The following is a 25,071-nucleotide window of genomic DNA, read 5'->3' on the forward strand; positions in this document are numbered from 1 at the left end:
ATACTTTTGCTGTGCATGGGCTGTCTCAACGAATGGCACCCATGTGAGTATTTGATGTACAAGCTGAACTAGCTACTTTTCTTATTTGTAAGACATATAAGCTAGGATTCTTTTCACAGGCATTTTCTTGAACATGAACGCAGTGAGTCTGCCACTTCAAGGAAAACAACTGTCAGCATTTATTTCCAATAACTAAATTCTAGCATTCAAGTGGAAATTAGGATTGGAGAAAACTTTTATCTGGTACTGTGAACCTGACATCTTCCCAATGCTTAAAGACTTTTCTGATGAGATGATTAGTGATATTAACAAATGTTAATAAACAAATTTTTTTGTTTGTTTGCAATGAAATGTGTCAACATTTGACATTTCTGCATAACTTAGTAAACCAATATTTTCCAAGTAACTGATGCATGTAATAGTATCATGTGTGGGTAAAAGATTCATTCAAAGTGCAAGATAGATGGATTTTAGTGTAACAGAGTTCATCAAGTTTGTTGAACATATATTAAAATGATTATATTAACTTTTACCAGGAACGATTAATCTGTATTAATCTAGTAGATTTTACTAATGACTCTTTCTTGCATTTCCTGGGGCAATCCTTATTTGGTTTCAGTGCAGCACTGGATACTATAGTTACAAATGTTGTATTTGATGTTTGTAAGCAAGATTGGCATGTAGTTTTATTTTCATTAACCCTTCTCAATATCACAATTATGCCACATTAATAAATGAGAAAAGACTGTTTCCCTCTTTCTCTCTGCTATGAAACTTCATAGCATAGAAATTATTTTTTTTCCTTGAAAGTTTAAAAAGCCCACTTGTAAACTGTATTAGCTTTGTGTTTTCCAATAAGTATCGGTCTCTGTGGGTTTTCTTCTCAAGTTCCTTTTATTTATTATATTTATGTGTTTTTTCCTGAAAATTAGCTTTTTCATTGAACTGTTTCCAGCTTCCTTATTTTACTTATAATTGTATTCTCTTCTTTTATTTCCTTTTAATCTATATATTCTCATTTTCATTTTTTCTTGATTAGACTTACCTTTGATTTGCCTACTTTTTCTCCCATAACAAACCACCTTCTGGCCTTTGTCCTTCCTGCTTCCCTTAGCTTTGTTTTTTGTTGTGTTTTGTTTGAATTTTTGAATTTTTTTATAGAGACGTGGTCTCACTAAGTTGTCCACGCTGGTTTTAAACTCCTGAGCTCAAGTGATCCTCTGGCCTCAGCCCCTCAGGTAGCTGGGACTACAGGCACGTATCACTGCACCCAGCTCTCTTAGCCTTATTTTGTTGTTGACTTTTTTCATTGTCTGTGTTAAATATCTAATTTCTGTTTTCATGTTTCTGTGTTTTATAATATATCCATTTAAATCTATTGAGTTGCTCTTCTAGCCTTTTAGGCAAATAAAACAACTCATATTTTAGAATTAATGTGCAAACAAATAATGTGCTTTTGCCTTTTCAGAATTTTGTATGGGCGAATGAAGAATAAGACTGGGAGTAAAACTCAGGGGAAATCTGCTTCAGGCACCCGCATGGCCATTGTCCTGCGGTTCCTGGCTGGGACCCAACCTGAGGAGATCCAGATATTCTTAGACCTGCTGTTTGAACCTGTGAAGCATTTCAAGAATGGTAACTATCAGCTACCTCTCACTCTAATACCTGTTGTCTGCGGTGGACTTCTCACATCTCAGGCTACATTTCCCATGCTCCTGGGCGTCTAACAGGGTTGTTCCTCCCAATCTTGATGGCAGTCTTTTTGCTGAAGTGCAGCTCATTTTAAACTTCGATTAAATTGCGTGAAACTGACTGTTGGCCCTGTGGATTATCGGCACCCTTGTGTTAGAGCCCCTGATGAGAAATGTGTATTTTTATTGCATATTTAGGCCATTTGAAAAATGGTTATTACTTACCCATATAATACAAAGAATAGGTTTCTTCTAAGAAATTCAAAGCACACTGCAAATTAATCTTAATTGTTTGGCATTTATTCATTCCCTGAGTCATTCATCTATTCAGTAATGATTTATTGAATACCTCCTGTGCCCTGGACACTCTGTTAAGTTAAAAATAGAAAAGTACAATCTCTGCCCTCAACCTGATAGTTGAGATGAAATGGATGTAATCGTGTATACATTGAGCTAGAGTGCTCTGTGGTATGTTCTTTGGTATGCAGTGTCAGTAATTATTAATAACAGTAATGACTAACATGTATTGAGTGCTTACTTTATGCCAGATGTTATGACAGACCCATTTACTTATAACTCAGTTGATCCTTCAGACAATCAACCACATGAGCTGTCATTACTTGATTATCCCCATTTTACACATGGGGAAACTTAGGCTTAGAAAGGTATTTCACCCATCGTAACTCAGATGAAAACTGGTAGAGTTGGGATTCAAACTCAGACCTTTCTGGTTATGAAACCTCTGTTCCAGTCCCCAAATTGCTTTGCTTGAGGCCAACATAGAGAATTATTTATAGGGTATTCTGTTGCATTTGTTTTTGTATTTTTTCTATGATAATAGGTCCAGTTGTTAACAGGTTTTTCATTCAGTATAATATTGCCCTGTAAAGGAGGTTGGCTCTGATGAATGCCAAAAAAAGTTTCTGTTCAATGTATAACTCCCACTGTAGGAGGTAAGTATAGATGATACTCTTATGGATGGCCCGTTTGGGTGTATGAATCCATAAGCTCATGACCTCACATCAGATGGTTTGAAATAAAGGTCAAGCAATAACAATTCATATCTTTTCAGTAAATTTTGAAATTAATATGGCAGCAGCTGTTTATAAGGGACTCTGATTTTATTTACTAACTAGGATTTACAAGAGAAATAAAACTTGATTCTCAGCCTTCAAGGAACTTGTAATACAGAAAGTTACTTCTAGTGAAACTGCCAAACTCAGTAGAGCTGAGTGAAACGGAAAGTAAGAAAAGTGTATAGAAAGTTACCAGATGGAGGGCCAGGTGCAGTGGCTCAGGCCAGTAATCCCAACACTTTGGGAGGCTGAGGTGGGTGGATCACCTGAGGTCAGTAGTTCGAGACCAGCCTGGCCAACATGGTGAAACTCCAACTCTACTAAAAATACAAAAACCAGCCAGGTGTGGTGGTGGGCACCTATAATCCCAGCTACTTGGGAAGCTGAGGCAGGAGAACCGCTTGGACCCGGGAGGCAGAGATTGCAGTGAGCCGAGATCGCGTCAGTGCACTCCAGCCTGGGCGACAGAGTGAGACTCTGTCTCAAAAAAAAAAAAAATTACCAGATGGAATAAGAAACTATTCATAACTCAGGTTTTGAGGGATAGTGTAAAGAAATTGGATGAGAATTAGGCTTAGAGACTTAGTTCTGTCGCAGATTTCTTACCCTCTTATTCCTTAGTTTCTTCTTCTCTAAAGTGGGGGTAGTTAAACCTGTCTTATGTAGCTCATTGAATATTTGGTAAGAGTCAAAAGGAGATAATACATAAGAAAAGTGCATTGTCATCTATAAATTACCATGACAGTAGAAAATACTGTATTATTAAGGGAAATGGAAATAAAACTACAATTATAAATAGTAACAAACTAATATGTTACCTTACATGACCTCTCGTCCTCTTTGTTTCACTAGGAGAGTGCCATTCTGCAGTCATTCAAGCAGTAGAAGACTTGGATTTGTCTAAAGTTCTTCCTTTAGGTCGTCAGCACGGTATCTTAAACAGCCTTGAGATAGTATTGAAAAACATTAGTCATCTGATCAGCGCATACCTGCCGAAGATTTTGCAGATACTGCTCTGTATGACAGCAACCGTATCACACATCCTTGACCAACGAGAAAAGGTTAGAGATTCACTATAGATGCTTTCTTCTTGGGCTGATGGGTGTCTGTGTTGTCCTTGGGCATTGGGTTGGGCCTGGTTTACTAACACTCTCCCAAGTTAAATCCTTATACAACCCTTTGAAAGTATCTTCTTAAAACAGTCTTCCACATAGTGGGACTCTTTGCTGTTATAAATATTTACTTATAACCAGAAAATGCAAATTGTTTCAAGTGTATATTTTAAAAAGAGATGGATTAGTAGTGAGTGGGTTAGTTCTCTGTGTTTCTCAGGAATCCAAGTCAAGTGCTTGAGCTGATATTTCTTGGATTTTAATTCCAAGAGCCTAGAAGTATAAGGTATCTTCCAACTCTCATTTCTCCAGAATGGCTGGAGAATGAATAGACCATTGTTACCATCAGCCCTGTTATTTTGAAAGTTGCCTGGAAGTCTTTTAAAAAGTAAATGCTTACCTACAATAAGTGCAGTGTTTTGAATAAATGTAAGTAGCAAGATGGAGCAAGACAAAGCAGCTGGCCAACTGCCAAAAGGTACTCAGGAAGTGTTTTCTAATTGTCTTCAAAACTATTTGTGTTGTATTGAAATAGATCTGTGGACATGAGTGAACTCTTTGGAGTTTAGGGAAATAGTCCATAATGTCTTTTTTTTTTTTTTTTGAGACGGAGTCTCGCTCTGTTGCCTAGGCTGGAGTGCAGTGGCGTGATCCCGGCTCACTGGAACCTCCGCCTCCCAGGTTCAAGTGATTCTCCTGCCTCAGCTTCCCGAGCAGTCCTCAGCTGGGACTACAGGCGCCCACCATCACGCCCAGCTCATTTTTGTATTTTTAGTAGAGACGGGGTTTCACCATATTGGCCAGGCTGGTCTCGAACTCCTGACGTCAGGTGATCCACCTGCCTCGGCCTCCAAAAGTGCTGGGATTACAGGCATGAGTCACTGCGCCCGGCCTCATAATATCTTAGGGACTGAAGGCTTCTGGGAGAAAATGCAACTTGAAGTAGAGCTCCAGACTTAGATTTCTGCTGTTGACTCTCAGTTAATTCCAGATAGGCACAGTTTTAGTTTGGCCAAAATTTATTTCATTTGATTTCTAGATATGCCCAGTGAACTGCCTGTCAAATATGATCATGATAAGTGAAAATTGACTGCCAAAATTTTAGGCTGCTGGTTTGGGCTATGCATGGATGTGAATCTGTTTTAGTAATGAAATTATATTATCTGATAAACAAGATGCAGAGATTTAGAACACTTCTTCCATTTTGGTAGGCACCATTTTGTTTTTCTCATTCTTTCATTCATTTCTTCAATAAATATTGATTGAGCCTCTACTATGTGTCAGGCACTGTACTAAGCACTGGGAATAGTCAACAAAGCACACAGACATTTATGTTCATTTATTTGTTCATTAAGTACTTATTGAGCACCTACTGTGTGCCAGATATTGTTCCAGGTAGGGAGTGAGACATGTGAGGACTCAGTATATGGGGAGAAAAAGAATAAATAAATAAATACACATAATTAAAATAATGTCAGAGGGAAGTATATTCTGAGAGGAAAATAAAATGAGGAGACCCTTCTGCAAGTCCCTGAGGCTCATTCTCTTTGTAGCTCTCTCCTGTCCAGTACTCTGCCCTGTGAGTTCTAGCTGTCTTTGCCTCCCCAAGTTGCCCAGCTCTGTCTCTTTATCTCAGGGTCACTGGACTCTGCCTGGACTCTTCCTCCCTGCACTGAGGACTGAAAACTCTCCAGGCAGTAAGCTAGGGAAATCACAGGGCTCATTTCCATTGCTTTCCGCCTCTCAGGGATCACTGTTCTCTGCTGCCTGATGTCCAATGTCTGAAAATTATTGTTTATATATTTCGTTCACTTCCTTAGTTGCTTAAGAGAGGAGGGTAAATCGAGTCCCTTTTACTCCATCTTGGTTGGAAGTGCAAAACCACTATAAAGGAGCAGGCAAAACAGTCCTCAGACTAACACAGGACTGGAAATAGCCTACATCCCCAACAGCCACAGTAGAAATCCAATAATACACAATGCACCAGGGGAGAGTCTTTGGAAGATGTTGCCTCTGTCATGGATCCAAATTAGCACTAGAATAGAGGCTGCTATGGGCTCACTTTAAAAGGTCAAACGTTTTTCAAGTTTGATCCCAGAACAAAGCCCAAAATTTAAAATGATTTAAGTGAAAATAAATTTCACAATATCTGACATGCAGTCAAACATTACTAGGCATACAAAGGAGGAGGAAAATTTTACCCATAATGAGGAGAAAAGGCAATCAATAGAAGCAGATCCAGAAATGACACAGATAATAGAATTAGACAAGGAGGCTGATGCCACCACTTTGGGAGGCCAAGGTGGGAGGATCACTGGACGCCAGGAGTTTGAGACCAGCCTGGACAACATAGCAAGACCCCATTTTTGCAAAAAAGTAAAAAATTAGCCAGGTGCGGTAGCGCACACATGTACTCAGGAGGATAAAGTGAGAGGATCACTTGATCCCAGGAGATTGAGGCTGTAGTAGGCCAAGATCACACCACTGCATTCCAGCATGGGCAACAGAGTGAGACTCTGCCTCTTAAAAAATAAAAAGAAAAAAAAAAGGGACATTAAAATAGCTATTATAAAAACACTCCATATATTAGAGAAAGTAGAAGAAATCATGAGCATGTTAAGGAGAGACATGGAAGATGTGCAAAATTTAATGTAAGACGAGGAAATATAATAGAAAGTGATCAGTGTAGGGGTGGATAGGTGCTGCATTTACTAGGATGGTGAGGGTCCTCTATAAAAAGGTGATCTTTGAGCTTACACCTCACCATGAGAAGAATATTTCAGGCAAAGAAAATGACTAGTGCAAAATCCCTGGTTGGGAATGGTCTTGACATGTTGTAAGAATAGATGAGGCTGTGGTGGCTAGAGCACCAGGAGCGGGAAGAGTCATGTAAAGTGAGGATGAAGAGGTAGGTTGTAGGGGCTCTGTAGGACCTTGTAGGCTATGACGAGGGGGTGAATTTACTTCTAAGGATAATGGAAACTGCTGAGAAGCTCGAAGCAGGTGAGTGATAAGGACTGTGTAGTGTTTTAAAAATATTGCTTTGGTTGCTTTGTGGAAAAGGGACTATAGGAGGCCAAGAATGGAAGCAGAAAGAGGTCTTAGAAAGTTCTTTCTCTGTTATATGAGAGCGTAATAAGGGCCATGGGAAGAATCAGGTGAGAACCTGTTTATGCTTTGTAGCAAGTGATAGTGACTTTATCTGTATATGAATATATTAAATTGTGAAAGGTTTGCCTGTGTAGTGCCTTCACATTTTTGGTTAACTTAGGAGTTACTTAGTAATGCAGCCTCACTCCCAAGTCAATAATCAGTAACTCAAAGGATCATTTATGCAGTTTCACAGTTCATTAGTTAATGAGATTTTAAGCTTGTTGACAGATAGGAGCTTTCTTATATTTTCCTTTGAAATTCTTGGACCCATCCAAGGAATTCCTTAAAGTGAATTATTGCACAGTAGTTTTGCTTAAGTGAGTTAAAGTTCTACATTTATGTGCTTGAGCTCAGTTATATATTTACTTTTTTGTGTCTTTCCTTCAGGGCATTGATGGACATTGAAAGATACTTGAAAATTGTTGGTTTTGAGGTTTTTTTGTACATTTAAGCAACAGTGTAACTTGTAAACATACACAAACTCAATCATATTGACTGTTCCTCTAGGAATTAAATTCTATGATTGCTCATTTTCAGGATTTTTCTCTAGTTTATTCAACAATTATTGAGTAAATTGGGCAGCTGGCACTTTAGTTACAGAAATGAATAGAACATGCAGATTGTACCCGATGGGAAGGGTGGTTGGTGGGAATGGGAGACGGGTAGGGAGTGTCTATTTGATATAATGTTTGCAGTTGTGAGCTTCATATTTGCTCCGGATACCATGTTTTTTCAAATATCAGGGATAATTTTTATCTTTCACTAAACTTGATGCAGCTGATGAAAATATTGCTATTAGAATTGAAGCAGAGCAGAATGACTTGTAACTACATCACCTTGTGCTTGCTCACCTGTCATTTCCTTTGTAACTTATATAAGATAATAAGCTAAAAGTAGACCATATGTGAGATACCGTGATTCCTCAGGCTTGCTCAGCAAACTAATGACATCCTTGTTCATATTTACTTGAATTTAAAATGTGCTGTATCAGATTCAAATACCTCTGTCTGTCAGATTATCAGATTTTCATGATAAGTAATTTTCCTATTAGTTTTCTTCATGTTATCTTGGCCATAAGACTTGATATTCACTATATGAGAGCATTTGTGTTGTCTTTATAAATTGCAAGGTGGCTTTTAGGTTTTAATGTAGGTAATTAAGGTGATATATAAAAATAAATTATCACTCGTATGTCTAGAGCCCACAGTTTACTAATCAAGTGGGAAAACAATTAGGGGTTGAATCTTCTCCCATTTGTTTTGTTTTTTTTTAACATTCTGTGCTAGGGAAAAATCCCTTTGAGGCCCTTGTCTTTCCTCTGCTTGGCCTAAAGCTCTTCATTCTTTAATACCCAGTAGAAATCTGCCTATTCCATGAAGCTCTATCCTGAAATTTGTAGAAATTCCTCCTACTGAAATATCTTTGGGCTGGGTGTGGTGGCTCACGCCTGCAATCCCAGCACTTTGGGAGGCCGAGGCAGGCAGATCACCTGAGATGGGGAGTTCGAGACCAGCCTGACCAACATGGAGAAGCCCCGTCTCTACTGAAATTACAAAATGAACGGGGCGTGGTGGTGCATGCCTGTAATCCCAGCTACTCGAGAGGCTGAGGCAGGAGAATCACTTGAACCCAGGAGGTGGAGGTTGCGGTGAGCCCAGATTGTGCCGTTGCACTCCACCCTGGGCAACAAAAGCGAAGCTCCATCTCAAAAAAAAAAAAAAAAGAAATGTCTTTGGCATTTTCAGTCTCTCACATACATTCAATAAATTTGCCTTTAATAAGATTTTCAGTTGAAGACGGACCTCAATTCATACTCATGGCATGCCATTGGAGCCATTAGTAGGGACTCAATAAATTGTCCTACTCTGAGCCTGAACAAATTGGCTGCGTATTTGTGATTTTAAAACTCACAGGGAAGGAGATGCCAGTGGAAGTAGCAATATTTGTTATTTTAAAGGTTTGCTTTTATTTCACACTCATTCCAGCCTCTACGCCTCTAAACAGACAAATCGTATTTCTTTCTAAATTGCATTTTTCTTTGAACTATGTATGTTGAGATCTTCCTATCCCTTGACTCAGTCACATCATCCTCTTGCTGTACAAAGTATTTCACTGTATGGAAAAATCATAAATTCCTTAACTAGTCCCCTAGACTAATTTTAACAAGAATAATTTATAACTTCTAGTCTTAAAAAAGTAAAATAATAAGTATGGAAATAAATAGAAAAATGGCTTTTATTTGAAATGAAGATTTAATTTTTTTCCCCCTAATATAAGGCATTATGTTGGTAAAATAATTTTTTAAAAAAGTTTTGCTTTGTTTAGAATGTTCTGTTCATGGGAAGAAATCAGGATTTTACTTGAATGAAAAAGTAAAACAATACAGAATACAAAACAACTATTCCAGTTGTAATATTTTTTCTTAAGGATAACTAGTGTGACTACTAGGCAGTGATATTGTTTTAGGACTCTGCTTTCTTTTCTTGTTCAATGAGAAAAGTAAAACAGTTTGCTTGGTTGGTGTTCCCAAGTAAATCAAGTCAACAGATTTAGTAACAGGATTTCCAGTTTGATTCTTAGCCACCTGAGCAAGAGTGCCTCTCTGAGGAATCAGGGATAAAAATGATACATATGTATTTTTTGAACAGAAGATCTTTGTTTTACAGATACAGCTGAGATTTATTAATCCATTGAAAAATTTAAGACGTCTTGGAATCAAAATGGTAACTGATATCTTTTTGGACTGGGAATCATATCAGTTTAGAACAGAAGAAATTGATGCTGTGTTTCATGGTGCAGTTTGGCCCCAGGTAAACCTCAATTTCTACATCTGCCTATGTACCTTCTGCTTTTTCCTTTATTACTAACTCACCAACATAGCTACCACCCAGACATGAATGCTTACCCGGATCTTTCCTTTTACATTGAGCCCTTCTTTCTGGAAGTTTTTAGAACACTTTTCTTTGCTTTCACTACCACCTAAAACTCAAGAGTTAGTTTCTGCTATACCATGGCATTTACACTTAAGGCTCAGTTGAATATGAATGTGTCTCTTAAGCAACTGTAACATAACTGTTTTTTTGAGATAGAGTCTTGCTTACTGCAATCTCTGCCTCCTGGATTCAAGAAAGAGATTCTCCTGCCTCAGCCTCCCAAGTAGCTGGGATTACAGCCATGCACCACAATGTCCAACTAATTTTTGTATTTTTAGTAGAGATGCAGTTTCGCCGTGTTGGCTGGGCTGGTCTTGAACTCCTGACCTCAGGTGATCTGCCTGCCTCGGCCTCCCAAAGTGCTGGGATTACAGGCATGAGCCACTGTGCCCGGCCTGTAACATGACTTTTATAGCACCTCACATAGCGTTGCCTCTGGCTTTGGACAAGCGTGAGGGAAAACACCCAGGTGTTTTTATTACATACTTCCTATTTTGATTTCTCTGGTTGTAACCCCTTGGTGATGGTAACTGGTATAGGTATAGACTGAAGGAGAGACTTGATTTTAGGAAATGTTTCTAGGTGTTTGAGGTCCCAGTCATTTCCAACACTCTGAAACCTAAAATACCATTTCCTTTCAGGTGTCTAGCACTTCCATGCATCACCTTTGCCATTTTTCCTATGTAGATGTTCTTTTGGATCTCTTTATACTTTTTCTTATTATGTCATTTGGATGTTCATCTCTGTCCCTTGTCTTTTTCATCCTGTGCTGTGATTTCTGTACTTGTTAGTTATTTGTGGTTTTTCTATAATTTGGTATATGTATTTGGTATTCTGTTTTTTACTTTGTCTCCTAGATCAGCAGGCTTGGATCTGAGAGTCAATATTCTCCTACTCCTCTGCTGAAACTGATCAGTATCTGGAGCAGAAATGCCAGGTATAACCTTTCTTTTTTCCTTCTTTAAAAAGGGCAGTGTTTTAGATGAATCTGGTTAAAGCAGTCCAGGAAACTAATAGTGTAATTTATGGTCTTTCCATACAGTGAACTACTTTTGGTACAGTTAGAGAATGAGGCAGCTGAGTAAAAGCAAGGAAAGATCTCAAAATACATAGTTTAAAGAAAAATGTAGCCATGCACGGTGGCTCACACCTGTAATCCCAGCACTTTGGGAGGCAGAGGCAGGATTGCTTGACCTCAGGAGTTCGAGACCAGTCTGGACAACGTAGTGAGGGCTTGTCTCTACTGAAAATCAAAAAATTGGCTGGGCATGTGGCGCATAACTGTAGTTCCAGCTACTTGGAGGCTGAGGTGGGAGGATTGCTTGAGCCCACAAAGTTGAGGCTACAATGAGCCATGATCATGCCACTGCATTCTAGCCTGGGTGAAAGCGAGACCCTGTCTCAAAAAAAAAAAAAAAAGATAAAAAGATAAATTGCTAGACAGTATATATAGTGTGATCCAGGAAGGTATGTGTCTATGTGTATAAATATGAAATGAAATAGAAACTGTCCAGAAGGACACATGAGAACTGTTAACAGTGTGGCCATAGCACGTGGAGGTTTGGGTAGACCAGAGCAGGGAGAGGAGACTTTTCATAATACATCCTTTGGACTGTTTGAATTTTTTATATTAATTAAACAGGAAAAATAGGTAAAATAACGTCTTGCAAAGTAATGAAAATTTTAGAGTATGTATTACAGCTAAAACTAATACTTTTTAATAATTTTTACAGTTTGATTAAAACTTGAAAATTTTAAGTATTAGAATTGATAGAGATGTTCTTCCAATATATGTAATAATTATGTCAGCAGTTTGATTTGGCCTGGCAAAGGGAGAAACAATGTGAAACACACCAGATAGTTATATCATCACATAAATATTATCATTTTCTGCATGCTTGCTTAAAAATAAATGCTGACTTGTAGTTGGCATTCTATGTCTTTCTCCCAGTTCCCACTGAAAATCAGGAAAACCTCACAAGCTTTCTAGATTTTCTAGACCGTTGTCTTCTTTGTGAAACTCCATCTAAATGTACATTCAGCTCTCATGGTCAGAAAAGGTTTTATTATTGATTCAGTGATGTTAAAATCATAGTCTTGGTTTTTTACAAGATTGGAATCATACTGTACTGGCTTTTGATTTTGTTTTTTTCATGTATCTTTATGTCATGAACATTTCTTCATGTTACTAGTCTTCAGAAACAAACCAAAAACCTTGACATTGTCTTCCTCAGGAAAACTTGTTTATTTTACTAATAGTATGTTCTCTACATTTATTCCCCAATTTGACACAGCAATTTTATATCTTTATCATTGGACATTTGTAAGCGACACTTCATAGGCTTACTTGAGAAATGTTGTATAGTTTTGTCATTTCTATGCAAATAAGCCATGAAGGACTTTCATCCAGGAAGACTTTACAATAGAGATTCATTTTTATATTAATTGGGTCCTTATTCAAGGTATTGAGCCACATTGTTGGATGCCACTTCATTCTTTTCTGTAATTTCTCATTTTTTGGTTGGGTAAATAGAAGCCATATAGCAATGGAAGAGTTAGGCAGCAGAACCTTTTTTTCCCTTTTATACTTAACACTCACCTGAAGAAATCTATAAAAGTGTTGACTTCCCTTGGAATCCACATAGCAATAGATATGCATATAAAGTTGTGTGTGGAAGAATTAACGAATGAATATTTCAGAACCCCTTCAATGGGAATGTTACTTTTTAATTAAAAAAATTTAGATTTTGAAGTGTAGTTGCAGTTTACATAGTGTCAATCAGAAATTAAAACAGATTTTTCATCTATAGAGAAGTCTAGCATTTTACTAGCTTATAAGTAAGTTTAAATTTTCTCAGAAATAGCTGAACTCAGGACAGCAAAAACTTACTAATTAGGGTGAACATGTACTTTTTTGTCCAAACTGAAAAACTCCTGAGGTTGAAAAGAGTTGTAATAAGTAAGTCAAAACAGCCAATGTAAGCTGGGACTGTCCCAGACCCCTCTCTTAGCTGCTCTGGTTCTAGTCACCACAGCCCCAGCATAGCAGTCTCTTCTTCCTGCATGCTCTTTCCAGCTCTGTAAGGCCCTGTCATCACATACTGCCTTTGTTGTATTCATCTATCTTCATAACGTATTATCCACAGCTCCTTCAGGGCAAAGACCATGTCTCATTTGTTACTCCACAGAGGGTTACACATCTTCATCCATGTGTAGCTGATGATCATTGCATGTTGTCTAAGTGATTGGAATTGCTGATTGAGCCATTCACGTTAGCATGTAGCATGCTCATTGTACTGTGGCAGCAAGTTACGTTGGTCGAGGGAAAACGGTTTGGTCACTGGGAAGTTGCATTTTATCTGAATGGGCTCTTGCTAGGACTTTACCCGCAGTTGAAAGCAGTTCTCTTCCCTTTTCTGCTAGAAAAATTTTAAGACAACAAAACAACATAGTGGTTAAGAGCACAGTTTCTGAAGCCACACTAACCTAGCTTCAAATCCTAGCACCACTGTGCGTTCTTTTGGTCAAGTTTGCCTCTGAGCCTCAGTTTCATCACCTGTAAAATGGATATAATAACAGACCTACTTCATTGATAATAGAGATGATAATATATAATATAGTGTCTTGTGTAGAGCCTACCCCATACCATGCACAGTATTTGTTGGACAGAAAGATGTATGAATATAACCTCTTAGAACTTTTCTGTCAGTTTGTCAATGCTAAGTATGTTAAAGAGCTCAAGCTCTTTTGTTTTTTTTCCAGTGATGATAAATTGAAAAAGGCAAACTATCTGAATTGTTTCTGTTTGACCTTCCTAGTAATTGTTAGGATTGCATTTCTGACTGAATCAACTGCCGGTTTACCCTTGGCTGGAAAGCCTTTGTCTCTCTGCCCTTGTTGGTGCATTTGCATCAGGAAGGATATTTATAACTTTCATGTAAGTCTTTCATTATTGGGGATGGATTCATCCCTGTCTCCCAACATTGAATGTTCCATATCCTAATCAATAAATGTTTGTTTGGTCTGTACTCCTAACTCCTATGTTCTAGTACATAGGGTTTTATGTGAGTGTATAAACATTCACATTCTTGAAAGCTTATAATTGAAAAGTAGTTTGTTTTCAGTAAGTCTCTTTTAGAAAGAGCTTAGACATTGGAATTAGATTGTGATTCAAATCTCAGCTCTATTATTAGCTCAGTGGCTTCGGACAAATCTGTTTTTTCATCTGTGATGTAGGGATAATGATACGACCACATAGAAACGTTGTGAGAATTAAATGAGAAATATATATAAAGTGCCTAAGTAATGTGTTTGTAAGTTAATACTTAGAATTATTATCCATCAAATTTTAGATTTAAACTAATTCCCCTTTGAATAATCTTATTAATGTTGAAGATTTGTCAAACTCACGGTGAAAATTCATATGGACATGTTTTTAGAAGTGAACATATTGAGAATAAGATGATTACTACAATGTTTTTTCTTCCAGATATTTCCCTTTGCTGGCTAAACAGAAGCCTGGGCACCCAGAATGTGATATCCTGACCAATGTTTTTGCAATTCTCTCAGCGAAGAATCTTTCTGATGCCACAGCCAGTATTGTAATGGACATAGTTGATGACCTTCTTAACCTTCCAGATTTCGAGCCTACAGAAACAGTTTTGAACTTGCTGGTAACTGGATGTGTATACCCTGGCATAGCAGAAAACATCGGTGGTATGTATGCTGACAAAGCAGATAATTCTTAGACTTCTGCTGTAGCAATTGTTTCCTTGGAAGAGAAAAAAAATCAGTATAATTTGACTCACTCGAGAGCATATGCTCAGAAGTTTCTTTTCCCTGGGAACTAATACTAATTTATATAAACTGAATTTTCTTTGTAGTTATAAGAATAGATTATTTACTCTCCAAGAAGTCTCAACTCTGCTGCAGGAAATTATGAAAATGATTTCTACTGTCATGTCTCTACATTCTTCTTACCATATTATCCCAAATAATTCCCTTACTGTTACCAAAAAATGGTTTAAATAAAGCCTCAGGGGTCTCTTAAATAAGTTCTTGATTTAGCTAGTAATATAGCTATTTTGAATAAGAAGAAAGTTGTTTATTTAGAATTTAGAATTTATTTAGAATTGAAATTTAACTTAAATGTTCATAGTGGTTGAGTGCTTTTCTTATCATCATGAAGATTTTGTACAATTATGCCTTAAGAGAGTTTATTAAAATCAAATCAAATCACTATCTATTTCAGAGTCTATCACAATAGGAGGAAGATTAATTCTACCTCATGTACCTGCAATTCTTCAGTATCTCAGCAAGACCACAATAAGCGCAGAAAAGGTGAAAAAGAAAAAGAATAGAGCACAAGTCAGTAAAGAGCTTGGCATTCTTTCAAAGTAAGTGATATGTTGATACTTAAAAGATAACATTACCATCCTTGGTTTTAACTTTTTAAAAAATTATTATCTTGGCCAGGCGTGGTGGCTCACACCTGTAATCCCAGCACTTTGGGAGGCTGAGGTGGGTGGATCACCTGAGGTCAGGGGTTCAAGACCAGCCTGACCAACATGGCAAAACCCTGTCTCTACTAAAAATACAAAAGTTAGCTGGGCATGGTGGTGGACACCTGTAATCTCAGCTACTCAGGAGACTGAGGCAGGAGAATGGCTTGAACCCAGGAGGCGGAGGTTGCAGTGAGCCGAGATCGCGCCACTGCACTCCAGCCTGGGCGACAGAGTGAGACTCCATCTCAAAAATAAAATAAAATAAAATAAATTAAAAAAAATTATTATCTTGTTTTTCAGGTGTTGGAATCTGTCAATAAGAAGCTAAAAAGTTTTTTACTATTTTTGAATGCCCTTTACTTTTAAGTTAATGCAGAATTCCCTTTCTCTGCTGGATTACTTACTAGAAACCGTTTATAGCATCTGCCTTTATTTAATAAAATTAAAGGGGACAGATTTTTCAAAATCCTAAAGTAGACTAATAGATTTGTTTGTTTAGCCTTTGTGTATTTTGAGTTTTGTGGAATTGCAGTTTTTTACTCTTTAGTGTAATGATAAAAATAATTAACTTAAAAGAGCAGATTGTTCGGTTTTTTGAGTCAAGATCTCACAAGGGTTGTTAAAGAGTCTGTTTGGCAGTAGACCTAGGAGTGTATTGTGATTTCGGTAAAGGGAAAGGTTAATAAACCTGAGTGCAAGAAACAATTCTATCTTAATTTTAAGTTGACCATTACAAGGCTTAGTTGTTGAAAATGTATTTTTTCTGTTACTTACAACAATATCAACTAAAAGTGATATGTTCAAATCCTCTAGAAACTTCTTTGCAATGCATTTTAAAATACTATTGTATTTCTAAGTTATGCAGAGTGGGAAATCATACTCATACACTCATTAAATTTCATCCCAGGCTATGTAGTAGTAGAAAGATGATGAGAGGAGATTAGGAACCAGAAAGACCAGAGTTTGAAAGACCTGCTGTACTTCTTCTAGCTGTGAGACATCAGTTTCTCTGAGTCTCAGTTTTTTTCCGGGCAAAATCAGGCTGATGATTCCTATATTGCAGGGCTATCGTGGGTGTTAAATTGAAATACTGTACATAAACCCTTAAGTCTTGGCATTTAAAAATGTTATTTCTTTTCAAAATAAAACAATTACTAATTACCAGACTGGAGTTCACTCTAACCCACCTATTCACCTGTTCACTCTAACCCACACAATCAGATATTGCAAAAGAAATAGAATAGTGGCCATGAGCTTGATGTTGGAGAGGAGTAAGAGTGAGCACAGCTAAGTAACTGAGGTAAACTTTTTATACATGCACACATACTTAAAAGCTAGCTGTGTATTGGAATGCTAAAACTGTGTCTTTAGTCATTGTTTTTCTACAAAAAGTTTAACTTCTTAGAGAAATATCCTTGTATATGTTCCTTACATACCCGTTTTTTCCTTCTTTAGGATCAGCAAGTTTATGAAAGACAAAGAACAAAGTTCTGTACTCATTACGCTTCTCCTTCCATTCCTCCACCGTGGCAATATTGCTGAGGTACAAACTCATAGGACACTTACTTTGTCTCTAGAGTGGCACTTTATCACTAGGTTTACTTGTGAGCAGCAATTTTACTGGCTAGATTTTGTGATGCATTTGTCCCAAGGAACTTAAAATACTTTATATAGAAATAAAAAAAATTAGAAATAGAGGGAAAAGATTGGGACAGACACTAGGAATGGGGGCAGGCAAGAAAGCGGAGACATCGTCATCTACAACAACAAAGTACTAGCCCCTTTATTTCCCTTGTTTAGCTTCTGATTCATTTCAGGGGTTTTTCTTTCTCTAACAAGCCTGGAACCCAAGAAGTGCATTGTGTAATCTTTTTTTTTTTTTTTTTTTTTTTTTGAGATGGAGTTTCACTCTTGTCCTCCAGGCTGGAGTGCAGTGGCACAATCTTGGCTCACTGCAACCTCCACCTCCTGGGTTCAAGCAATTCTCCTGCCTCAGCCTCCCAAGTAGCTGGGACTACAGGTGCCTGCCACCATGCCCAGCTAATTTTTTTGTATTTTTAATAGGGATGGGGTTTCACCGTGTTGGCCAGGCTGGCCTGGAACTCCTGACCTCGGGTGATCTGCCCGCCTCGGCCTCCCAAAGTGCTGGGATTACAGGCATGAGCCACCGCGCCCGGCCGCATTATATAATCTTAATTGTAGATCACAGGGGCAAAACAGAATAAAAATCAGACTTTCAATATTCAGACACAGCTAAGTGTTCCTGATATGATTTTCAAACCCTAGTTCAATCTTAATTAGGAGTCCTCCAGTGGCTCAAGCTCATTTGTCAGACCTCAGTAGTGATACTAAACATTTCTCCCCACATAGTTGTTCAATTTAGAAGATCACAGATCTGTAGACAACCAGAAATGTATACAGTTGGCCCTCTGTATTCACATTTCCACATATGTGGATTCAACCAATCATAGATGAAAATATTTGGAGAAATAACAATATAATTATAAAAATGATAGAAACTTTAACTGGCAGGGCACGGTGGCTCACGCCTGTAATCCCTGCACTTTGGGAGGCCGAGGCGGGCAGATCACGAGGTCAGGAGTTCAAGACCAGGGTGGCCAACATAGTGAAACCCTGTTTCTACTAAAAATAAAAAAATTAGCCTGGCATGGTGGCGTATGTCTGTACTCCCAGCTACTCAGTAGGCTGAGGCAGGAGAATTGCTTGAACCCAGGAGGTGTAGGTTGTGGTGAGCTGAGATCATGCCACCGCACTCCAAACTGGACAACAGAGTGAGACTCCATCTCAAAAAATATATAAATAAAATAAAAATAATACAAATTTTAAAAATGCAGTATAACAGCTATTTACGTAGCATTTACATTGTATTGGGTATTATAAGTAATCTAGAGGTGACTTAAAATATACAGAAGGGTGTGTGTGGGTGATATGCAAATACCATGCCATTTTATATAAGGGACTTAAACATCCTTGGAGTTTGGTATTTTTTGGGGTCCTGGAACCAGTTCCTCTTGGATACTGAGGGACGACTGTACTTCAGCAAGCTCATTTTCTTGTATCTTTTTTGATTAGATAATAGAAGAAATTATGTTTCAAAACTACATATATTGCTTATTAGAATTAAAGGAAGAAACTGGTTCACACATTCTTATGGGTTTTACATTAAATTAAAATGCTAAAAACTTTTAAAAGACGATAAAATAATTTTTCGAATTACTACTTTTACATCTTATTCACAATTGTTTTCTATGCTATAATATATTAAAGTATAAGTTGACCAGTTTATAACTTACTGAAATATGATTTCTCTGATTATTTCTTCTCAAGGATACAGAGGTTGATATTCTGGTGACAGTACAAAACTTGTTAAAGCATTGTGTGGACCCTACAAGCTTCCTCAAGCCTATAGCAAAACTTTTCTCAGTTATTAAGAACAAATTGTCAAGAAAATTGCTTTGTACGGTTTTTGAGGTCTGTACTATTCATTTTTACTCCAAATCACCCTTTTAAAAAAATTTAATTATGACTTGTAAACCATATTAGGGGCTTTCTTCATGCCAGGGTGATGTTTTTATATGAATTTGAATGGGGACAGGTAGCTGAGGGGAGGAGGGCAGAAAAGTTAAAGTTTTATTCACTGATAAATACACTGTTTTCTTTCTTTTCAGACTCTTTCTGCTTTTGAGAGTGGGTTAAAATATATTACTGATGTTGTCAAGGTAAGAAAGAAGGGTTTCTCTTTGGCTTCAAAAGTATTATCATTTTTGTTTACTGAAGATTTATATGCCTTCTTTTATATAATTTCAATGGCATTTCTTACAGCTTAACGCCTTCGATCAAAGACATCTTGATGATATCAACTTCGACGTTCGCTTTGAGACTTTCCAGACCATCACCTCTTACATTAAAGAAATGCAAATTGTGGATGTTAACTACCTAATTCCAGTTATGCATAATTGTTTCTATAATCTAGAGGTAGGTTATTATAGCAAAATTTTTAAATTATTTTTTATTGTTTTGGTAATACGGCTGCCTAATACAGTGACCTGATCTTTAAATTTGTTTTTTGAGGGGGGACAAAGGTTTTTAGGATTAAATTTCTTTTAGATGAAGAATCTTATGTCTGGCAAAACAGTTATTCTCATGATTTAAAAGGCAAATATTGTGAATAAAATAATACATATGAAAGCATTTTGAAAAAAATCAAGAAGTTATGTATTAGAATAGGGAAATTCATAGAGATGAAGTACATTAGGTCACTAAAGGCTGCAGAAAGGGAGGAATGGGGCGTGATTTCTAATGGGTATAGGGTTTCTTTTGGGAGTGATGAAAATGTTCTGGAATTAGTGGTGATGATCACACAACCTCGTGAATATACTTAAAACCACTGAATTGTAAATTTTTTTTTTGGAGACAGGATCTCGTTCTGTCACCCAGGCTAGAGTGCAGTGATGCGATCTTGGTTCACTGCAGCCTCTGCCGCCAGGTTCAACCAATTCTCCCACCTCAGCCTCCCGAATAGTAGCTGGGATTACAGGGGCATGCCACCACACCCACCTAATTTTTGCATTTTATTAGAGACGAGGTTTCACCATGTTGGCCAGGCTAGTCTCGAACTTCTGACCTCAGGTGATCCGCCCATCTTGGCCTCCCAAAGTGCTGGGATTATAGGTGTGGGCCACCGCACCCAGCCAAATAGTCAGTTTTTTAAAAGGGTGAATTTTATGGTGTGTCAATTATGTCAATTTTTAAACATGCAACTATACTAATTGAAAATTATCCCTTTTTTATTGAAGTTATAAGAGAATTAAAAAGTGTTGGGAATATATTAAGTGCTATGTTGCTGAACTGAATTAAAATCCAAAAATGCAGAAAATGAAACCTTTGATTATTGTTAATCATGTAGTGGCATCAGTGATCTCTTTGTGGCATTTTATAGTTATTCATCTAATATTAAGGATTACGTAATATATGAAAAAATAATCTCCCCGTTTTATACTCATTCTTCATAATCATGCCAAAATTCAGCACAAAAAATTCTAAGTCGCTGCCTGGCTGGCTGAGTCAAGGATACCTTCCCTACACTCACTTTGACATTCTTCAAACCACAAACTCTGGAGCAGCCAATTCTGTCATTTTCAGTAATGACCTAATACTGAATATTGAAAACTGGCTTTAGTGAACCTTTTAGACTGCCTGCTTTGGGAAGTAAAACTAATTAACAAGGACATTTCGTAGTGCTGCCTGAAATGAAATGACACTTCTTGGGAAGCGTGGTTTTTCAGCCATTTACAGTATTATATTCCTCACAGAACATTTGGTTCTCCCTTAGGTTTGAAATATTTGTGGGAACTTGCTTAGTAGGCATTTTTACAAGCACAGTGACAGATTTTTGTAGATGCTTGCACTGGGAAGTAATATTCCATATTGTAGTTATTACAGAGAATAATTTCTTTTTTTTTCTCTTTTTTGCAGTTAGGAGATATGAGTTTAAGTGATAATGCCAGCATGTGCCTGATGAGTATCATCAAAAAGCTAGCTGCCTTGAATGTCACAGAGAAAGACTATAGAGAAATCATCCACCGTTCACTCCTGGAGAAATTGAGAAAAGGTCTGAAGAGCCAGACAGAGGTATATAACTTTGTGTTTTAGGCACTACTGTCTGAGGCTGTGTTTTGTTTTGTTTTCCCACGTTTGCTACTGTTGTATAGAAAAGTAGTCAGGCTTAGTACATTTAATGAGAATACTTGGTTGAGTAAATAGTCACCAGACTTTTAATGGGAGTGGGTCTAGAAAGGAGAGCACTTTTTTTTGTTGTTTTTTTTTTTTTTTTGAGACGGAGTCTCGCTCTGTTGCCCAGGCTGGACTGCAGTGGCGTGATCTTGGCTCACTGCAACCTCCGCCTCCCGGGTTCAAGTGATTCTCCTGCCTCAGCCTCCAGAGTAGCCGGGATTACAGGCACATGCCACCACGCCCAGCTAATTTTTGTATTTTTAGTAGAGACAGGGTTTCACCATGTTGGCCAAGCTGGTCCCGAACTCCTGACCTCAAGTGATCCACCTGCCTCGGCCTCCCAAATTGCTGGGATTACAGGTATGAGCCACCGTGCCTGGCCACCAGTCACTTTGGATCTAATATAGCTGTCAGGTTTTTTTTGTTTTTTGTTTTTGAGACAGGGGCTCACTTTGTTGCCTAGGCTGGAGTACACCACCACACCTGGCTGATTTTTGTATTTTTTGTAGAGACAGGATTTCACCATGTTGTCCAGGCTGTCCTCAAACTCCTGGGCTCAAGCAATCCTGACTTTTTTTTTAACAGTGGAAATATTTTACTTTTTAAATTTTTATGTTTTTTTCTGTTTCCTCATATTATCTCAGAAACAAATTCTTTTTAAAATAAAATGTTTTTTCTCCACTTCATATTTACAGAGTATTCAGCAGGATTATACCACGATACTTTCCTGTTTAATTCAAACCTTTCCAAACCAACTGGAATTCAAAGACTTGGTACAACTTACTCATTACCATGACCCAGAAATGGACTTCTTTGAGAACATGAAGCACATTCAGGTAGAAGACAATTCTGCTTTTTCCTACCTACGACATAAGCATACATATTTCAAACAGTTCTACCTCATTTGGAAAGACATGTTTTAACTTTCCAAAAAGGTTTAAGCTTCTCTTTCCTTGGTCTTTATGATCATCATTGAAATTTGTGTTAAGATGATCATTTCCTGGATTCTAATTTCTTTGGTGGTATCACAAACCACAGTTAATAATAGTGTCGCTTTTCTCTGCCTTTTCCTAAGAAGTATAAATGCTTTGGGTCCATTGTTAAACAAATGCTACGGATTTTATCTCTGAAAGCAAATCAAGGCACAGGTGTTTGCTCTTGTAACACATGGACTGTGTTTCACTTCCTTAATCTTTGTCTTTTTTTTTTTTTTTGAGATGGAGTTTCGCTCTTGTTGCCCAGGCTGGAGTGCAATGGCGCAATCTCAGCTCACTGTAACCTCCGCCTCCAGGGTTCAAGTGATTCTCCTGCCTCAGCGTCCTGAGTAGCTGGGATTACAGGCATGCACCACCACACCCAGCTAATTTTGTATTTTAGTAGAGACGGGGTTTTCTCCATGTTGGTCAGGCTGGTCTTGAACTCCCGACCTCAGGTGATCTGCCCATCTTGGCCTCCCGAGTGCTAGGATTACAGGCATGAGCCACCGCACCTGGCCACTCCTTTAATCTTTTCATGAAATGAGAATACGATACTAAAATGGAGCTGGTTGTAGGTGAGATTATTCGGTAACTAATTCATATTTTATCTTACCCATAGATCCACAGAAGAGCAAGAGCCTTGAAGAAACTTGCAAAACAATTAATGGAAGGCAAAGTTGTTCTGTCTTCTAAATCTCTTCAGAATTACATCATGCCTTATGCCATGACTCCAATTTTTGATGAGAAAATGCTCAAGGTAGGTCATTAGATCTAGAAACCAAGGACCCTCTTCCCATACCATGACACACTTTGCCAGAATATACATGGAGTTGGTGGTGTTTGTGTTGATGTCATCACCATAATTAGAGGTTTAGAATAGTTCTAAAGTTCTTAGAACTGTGCCTGACACATAGTAAATGCTATATAAATGGTGGCTATTATTTGTGTTTTTGCTATTATTAGCTCACAAAGGCCGAGCGCAAAATATTCTTCCTCCTAGAAATTATCCCATTATTAAAATTGCATACTTTTATTTTTGTGTCATAGGACTTAAATCTGGTTAACTCCCCTAGTCAGCAGTCATTATTTTTGCAAATGATTTACAAGAAATGAAATGAAATAGTAGGTTATCATTAACACCATACCAGGTACCAGGCACTATTTCAAGTGCTTCATTCTCACAACAACTCAACTCTCTGGAGTAGGGTAGGGACTATTCTTCAACTACTATTTTACAGGAGAGTAATCTGAGAAGAAGTGAGGTTATATAACTTTCTCAGAGACACCCAGAGTCAGAACTGGTATTCCAACTTAGGGCTGTTTTAACCTTTATATTACACAGTGCCTAGAATGGTGCCTGGCACATAGTAAAGACTAGATAAGTAATTATTGATTAAAAAGATTAATGAGGTCAAGTGCAGTGGCTCACACCTGTAATCTCAGCACTTTAGGAGGCCGAGGCAGGTGGATCACTTGAGGTCAGGAGTTTGAGACCAGCCTGGCCAAAATGGCAAAAACCCGTGTGCACCAAAAATATAAAAATTAGCCAGGCATGGTGGTGCATGCCTGTAATCCCAGCTACTCGGGAGGCTGAGGCAGGAGGATCATTTGAACCCAGGAGGCAGAGGCTGCAGTGAGCCGAGATTACGCCACTGCACTCCAGCCTGGGCGACAGAGCGAGACTATTTGAAAAAAAAAAGATTAATGAAAGGTGATATTAAATGATCATAGAAATTCAAATCTAACTGCAGTAATGTCAGGATTTGTGACTTAAATTTATACTGTTGATTACATGGCCTTATACAATAATAGATTTCCTCTGTTGTTTCAGGATATTCAAAATGTTTAAAAGAATTACCTAAGTAGTTAAAAGATAGCTCCCTTATATTCTAGTTTAAAAGCTAGTAAGCACAACCTAACTGTTTGATGCCATTGAAATATGAATGGTGTGTAGACAGGAAAAAAATAAAGTATACTTAGCTTTGGTTGATGTTCACATGGTATCTCCTTTTTTTGAGATGGAGTCTTACTCTGTCACCTAGACTGGAGTGCAGTAGCATGATCTCAGCTCACTGCAACCTCCACCTCCCAGGTTCCAGTGATTCTCCTGCCTCAGCCTCCTGAGTAGCTGGGATTACAGGCGCCCGCCACCACACCCAGCTAATTTTTGTATTTTTAGTAAAGATGGGGTTTTGCCATATTCTCCAGGCTGGTCTCTAACTCCTGACCTTAGGTGATCTGCCCACCTCGGCCTCCCAAGGTGCTGGGATTACAGGTGTGAGCCACCACGCCCGGCTGGTATATCCTTTTCTAGCCTTATATTTTTAACCTAATTATGACTTTACATTTAAAGGTGGTTTCTTATTGGTAGCTTGTAACTGGGTCTTGTTTTTTATCCAGTCCAACAACCTTTTAACTGGTATTTAGACCATTCACATTTAATATGATTATTTATAAGGTTGTGTTTAGATCTGAGTCTTGTTATTTTCCATTTGACCCAATTTTTTTCTTTTTTCTCTTTATCTTTTTTCTATTGGATTAATTGTACTTTTTGAGATTTTATTTTATCTCCATTGGCTTATTAGTTATTGAGGGATTTTTGCCATAGGTTTTGCCTCTCCATTCATTTTAAACCACACAGTACATTGTTGTCATTTTCACTTTAAGTAGTCAATTATCTTTTAAGGAGCTCTTTGAAAATAAAGAAAAGGTCTTTTATATTTGCTTACATATTTGTAGTTTCTGGTGCTCTTTTTTTCTTTGTGGAGATCCGGTTATTGATCTGGTATCATTTTTCTTCTTTAAATTATATTTTTAAAATTTCTTATTTATTTGTTGTGGCAGGAAACAAAGGAGGATTTTTTTGTTGTT

The 25,071-nt window shown here is 37.7% G+C and overlaps 1 protein-coding gene across 1 annotated transcript in view; it reads left to right on the forward strand.

The window, feature by feature from the left end:
* The window catches only part of UTP20 (UTP20 small subunit processome component), a 108,466-nt gene that overhangs the window by 45,432 nt on the left and 37,963 nt on the right, over nucleotides 1-25,071 (forward strand). Inside the window, exons 26-38 of the mRNA XM_031000985.3 lie at nucleotides 1,469-1,635; nucleotides 3,620-3,828; nucleotides 9,699-9,842; nucleotides 10,823-10,902; nucleotides 14,455-14,681; nucleotides 15,217-15,361; nucleotides 16,925-17,012; nucleotides 18,818-18,961; nucleotides 19,159-19,209; nucleotides 19,313-19,465; nucleotides 20,966-21,121; nucleotides 21,919-22,059; nucleotides 22,820-22,957. Of these exons, the coding sequence (XP_030856845.2) occupies nucleotides 1,469-1,635; nucleotides 3,620-3,828; nucleotides 9,699-9,842; nucleotides 10,823-10,902; nucleotides 14,455-14,681; nucleotides 15,217-15,361; nucleotides 16,925-17,012; nucleotides 18,818-18,961; nucleotides 19,159-19,209; nucleotides 19,313-19,465; nucleotides 20,966-21,121; nucleotides 21,919-22,059; nucleotides 22,820-22,957 (1,843 nt within the window). The remainder of the gene's footprint in view (nucleotides 1-1,468; nucleotides 1,636-3,619; nucleotides 3,829-9,698; nucleotides 9,843-10,822; nucleotides 10,903-14,454; nucleotides 14,682-15,216; nucleotides 15,362-16,924; nucleotides 17,013-18,817; nucleotides 18,962-19,158; nucleotides 19,210-19,312; nucleotides 19,466-20,965; nucleotides 21,122-21,918; nucleotides 22,060-22,819; nucleotides 22,958-25,071) is intronic.

This window comes from Gorilla gorilla, chromosome 10 (genome assembly GCF_029281585.2).
Source record: "Gorilla gorilla gorilla isolate KB3781 chromosome 10, NHGRI_mGorGor1-v2.1_pri, whole genome shotgun sequence".
In the NCBI taxonomy this organism is placed as follows: domain Eukaryota; kingdom Metazoa; phylum Chordata; class Mammalia; order Primates; family Hominidae; genus Gorilla; species Gorilla gorilla.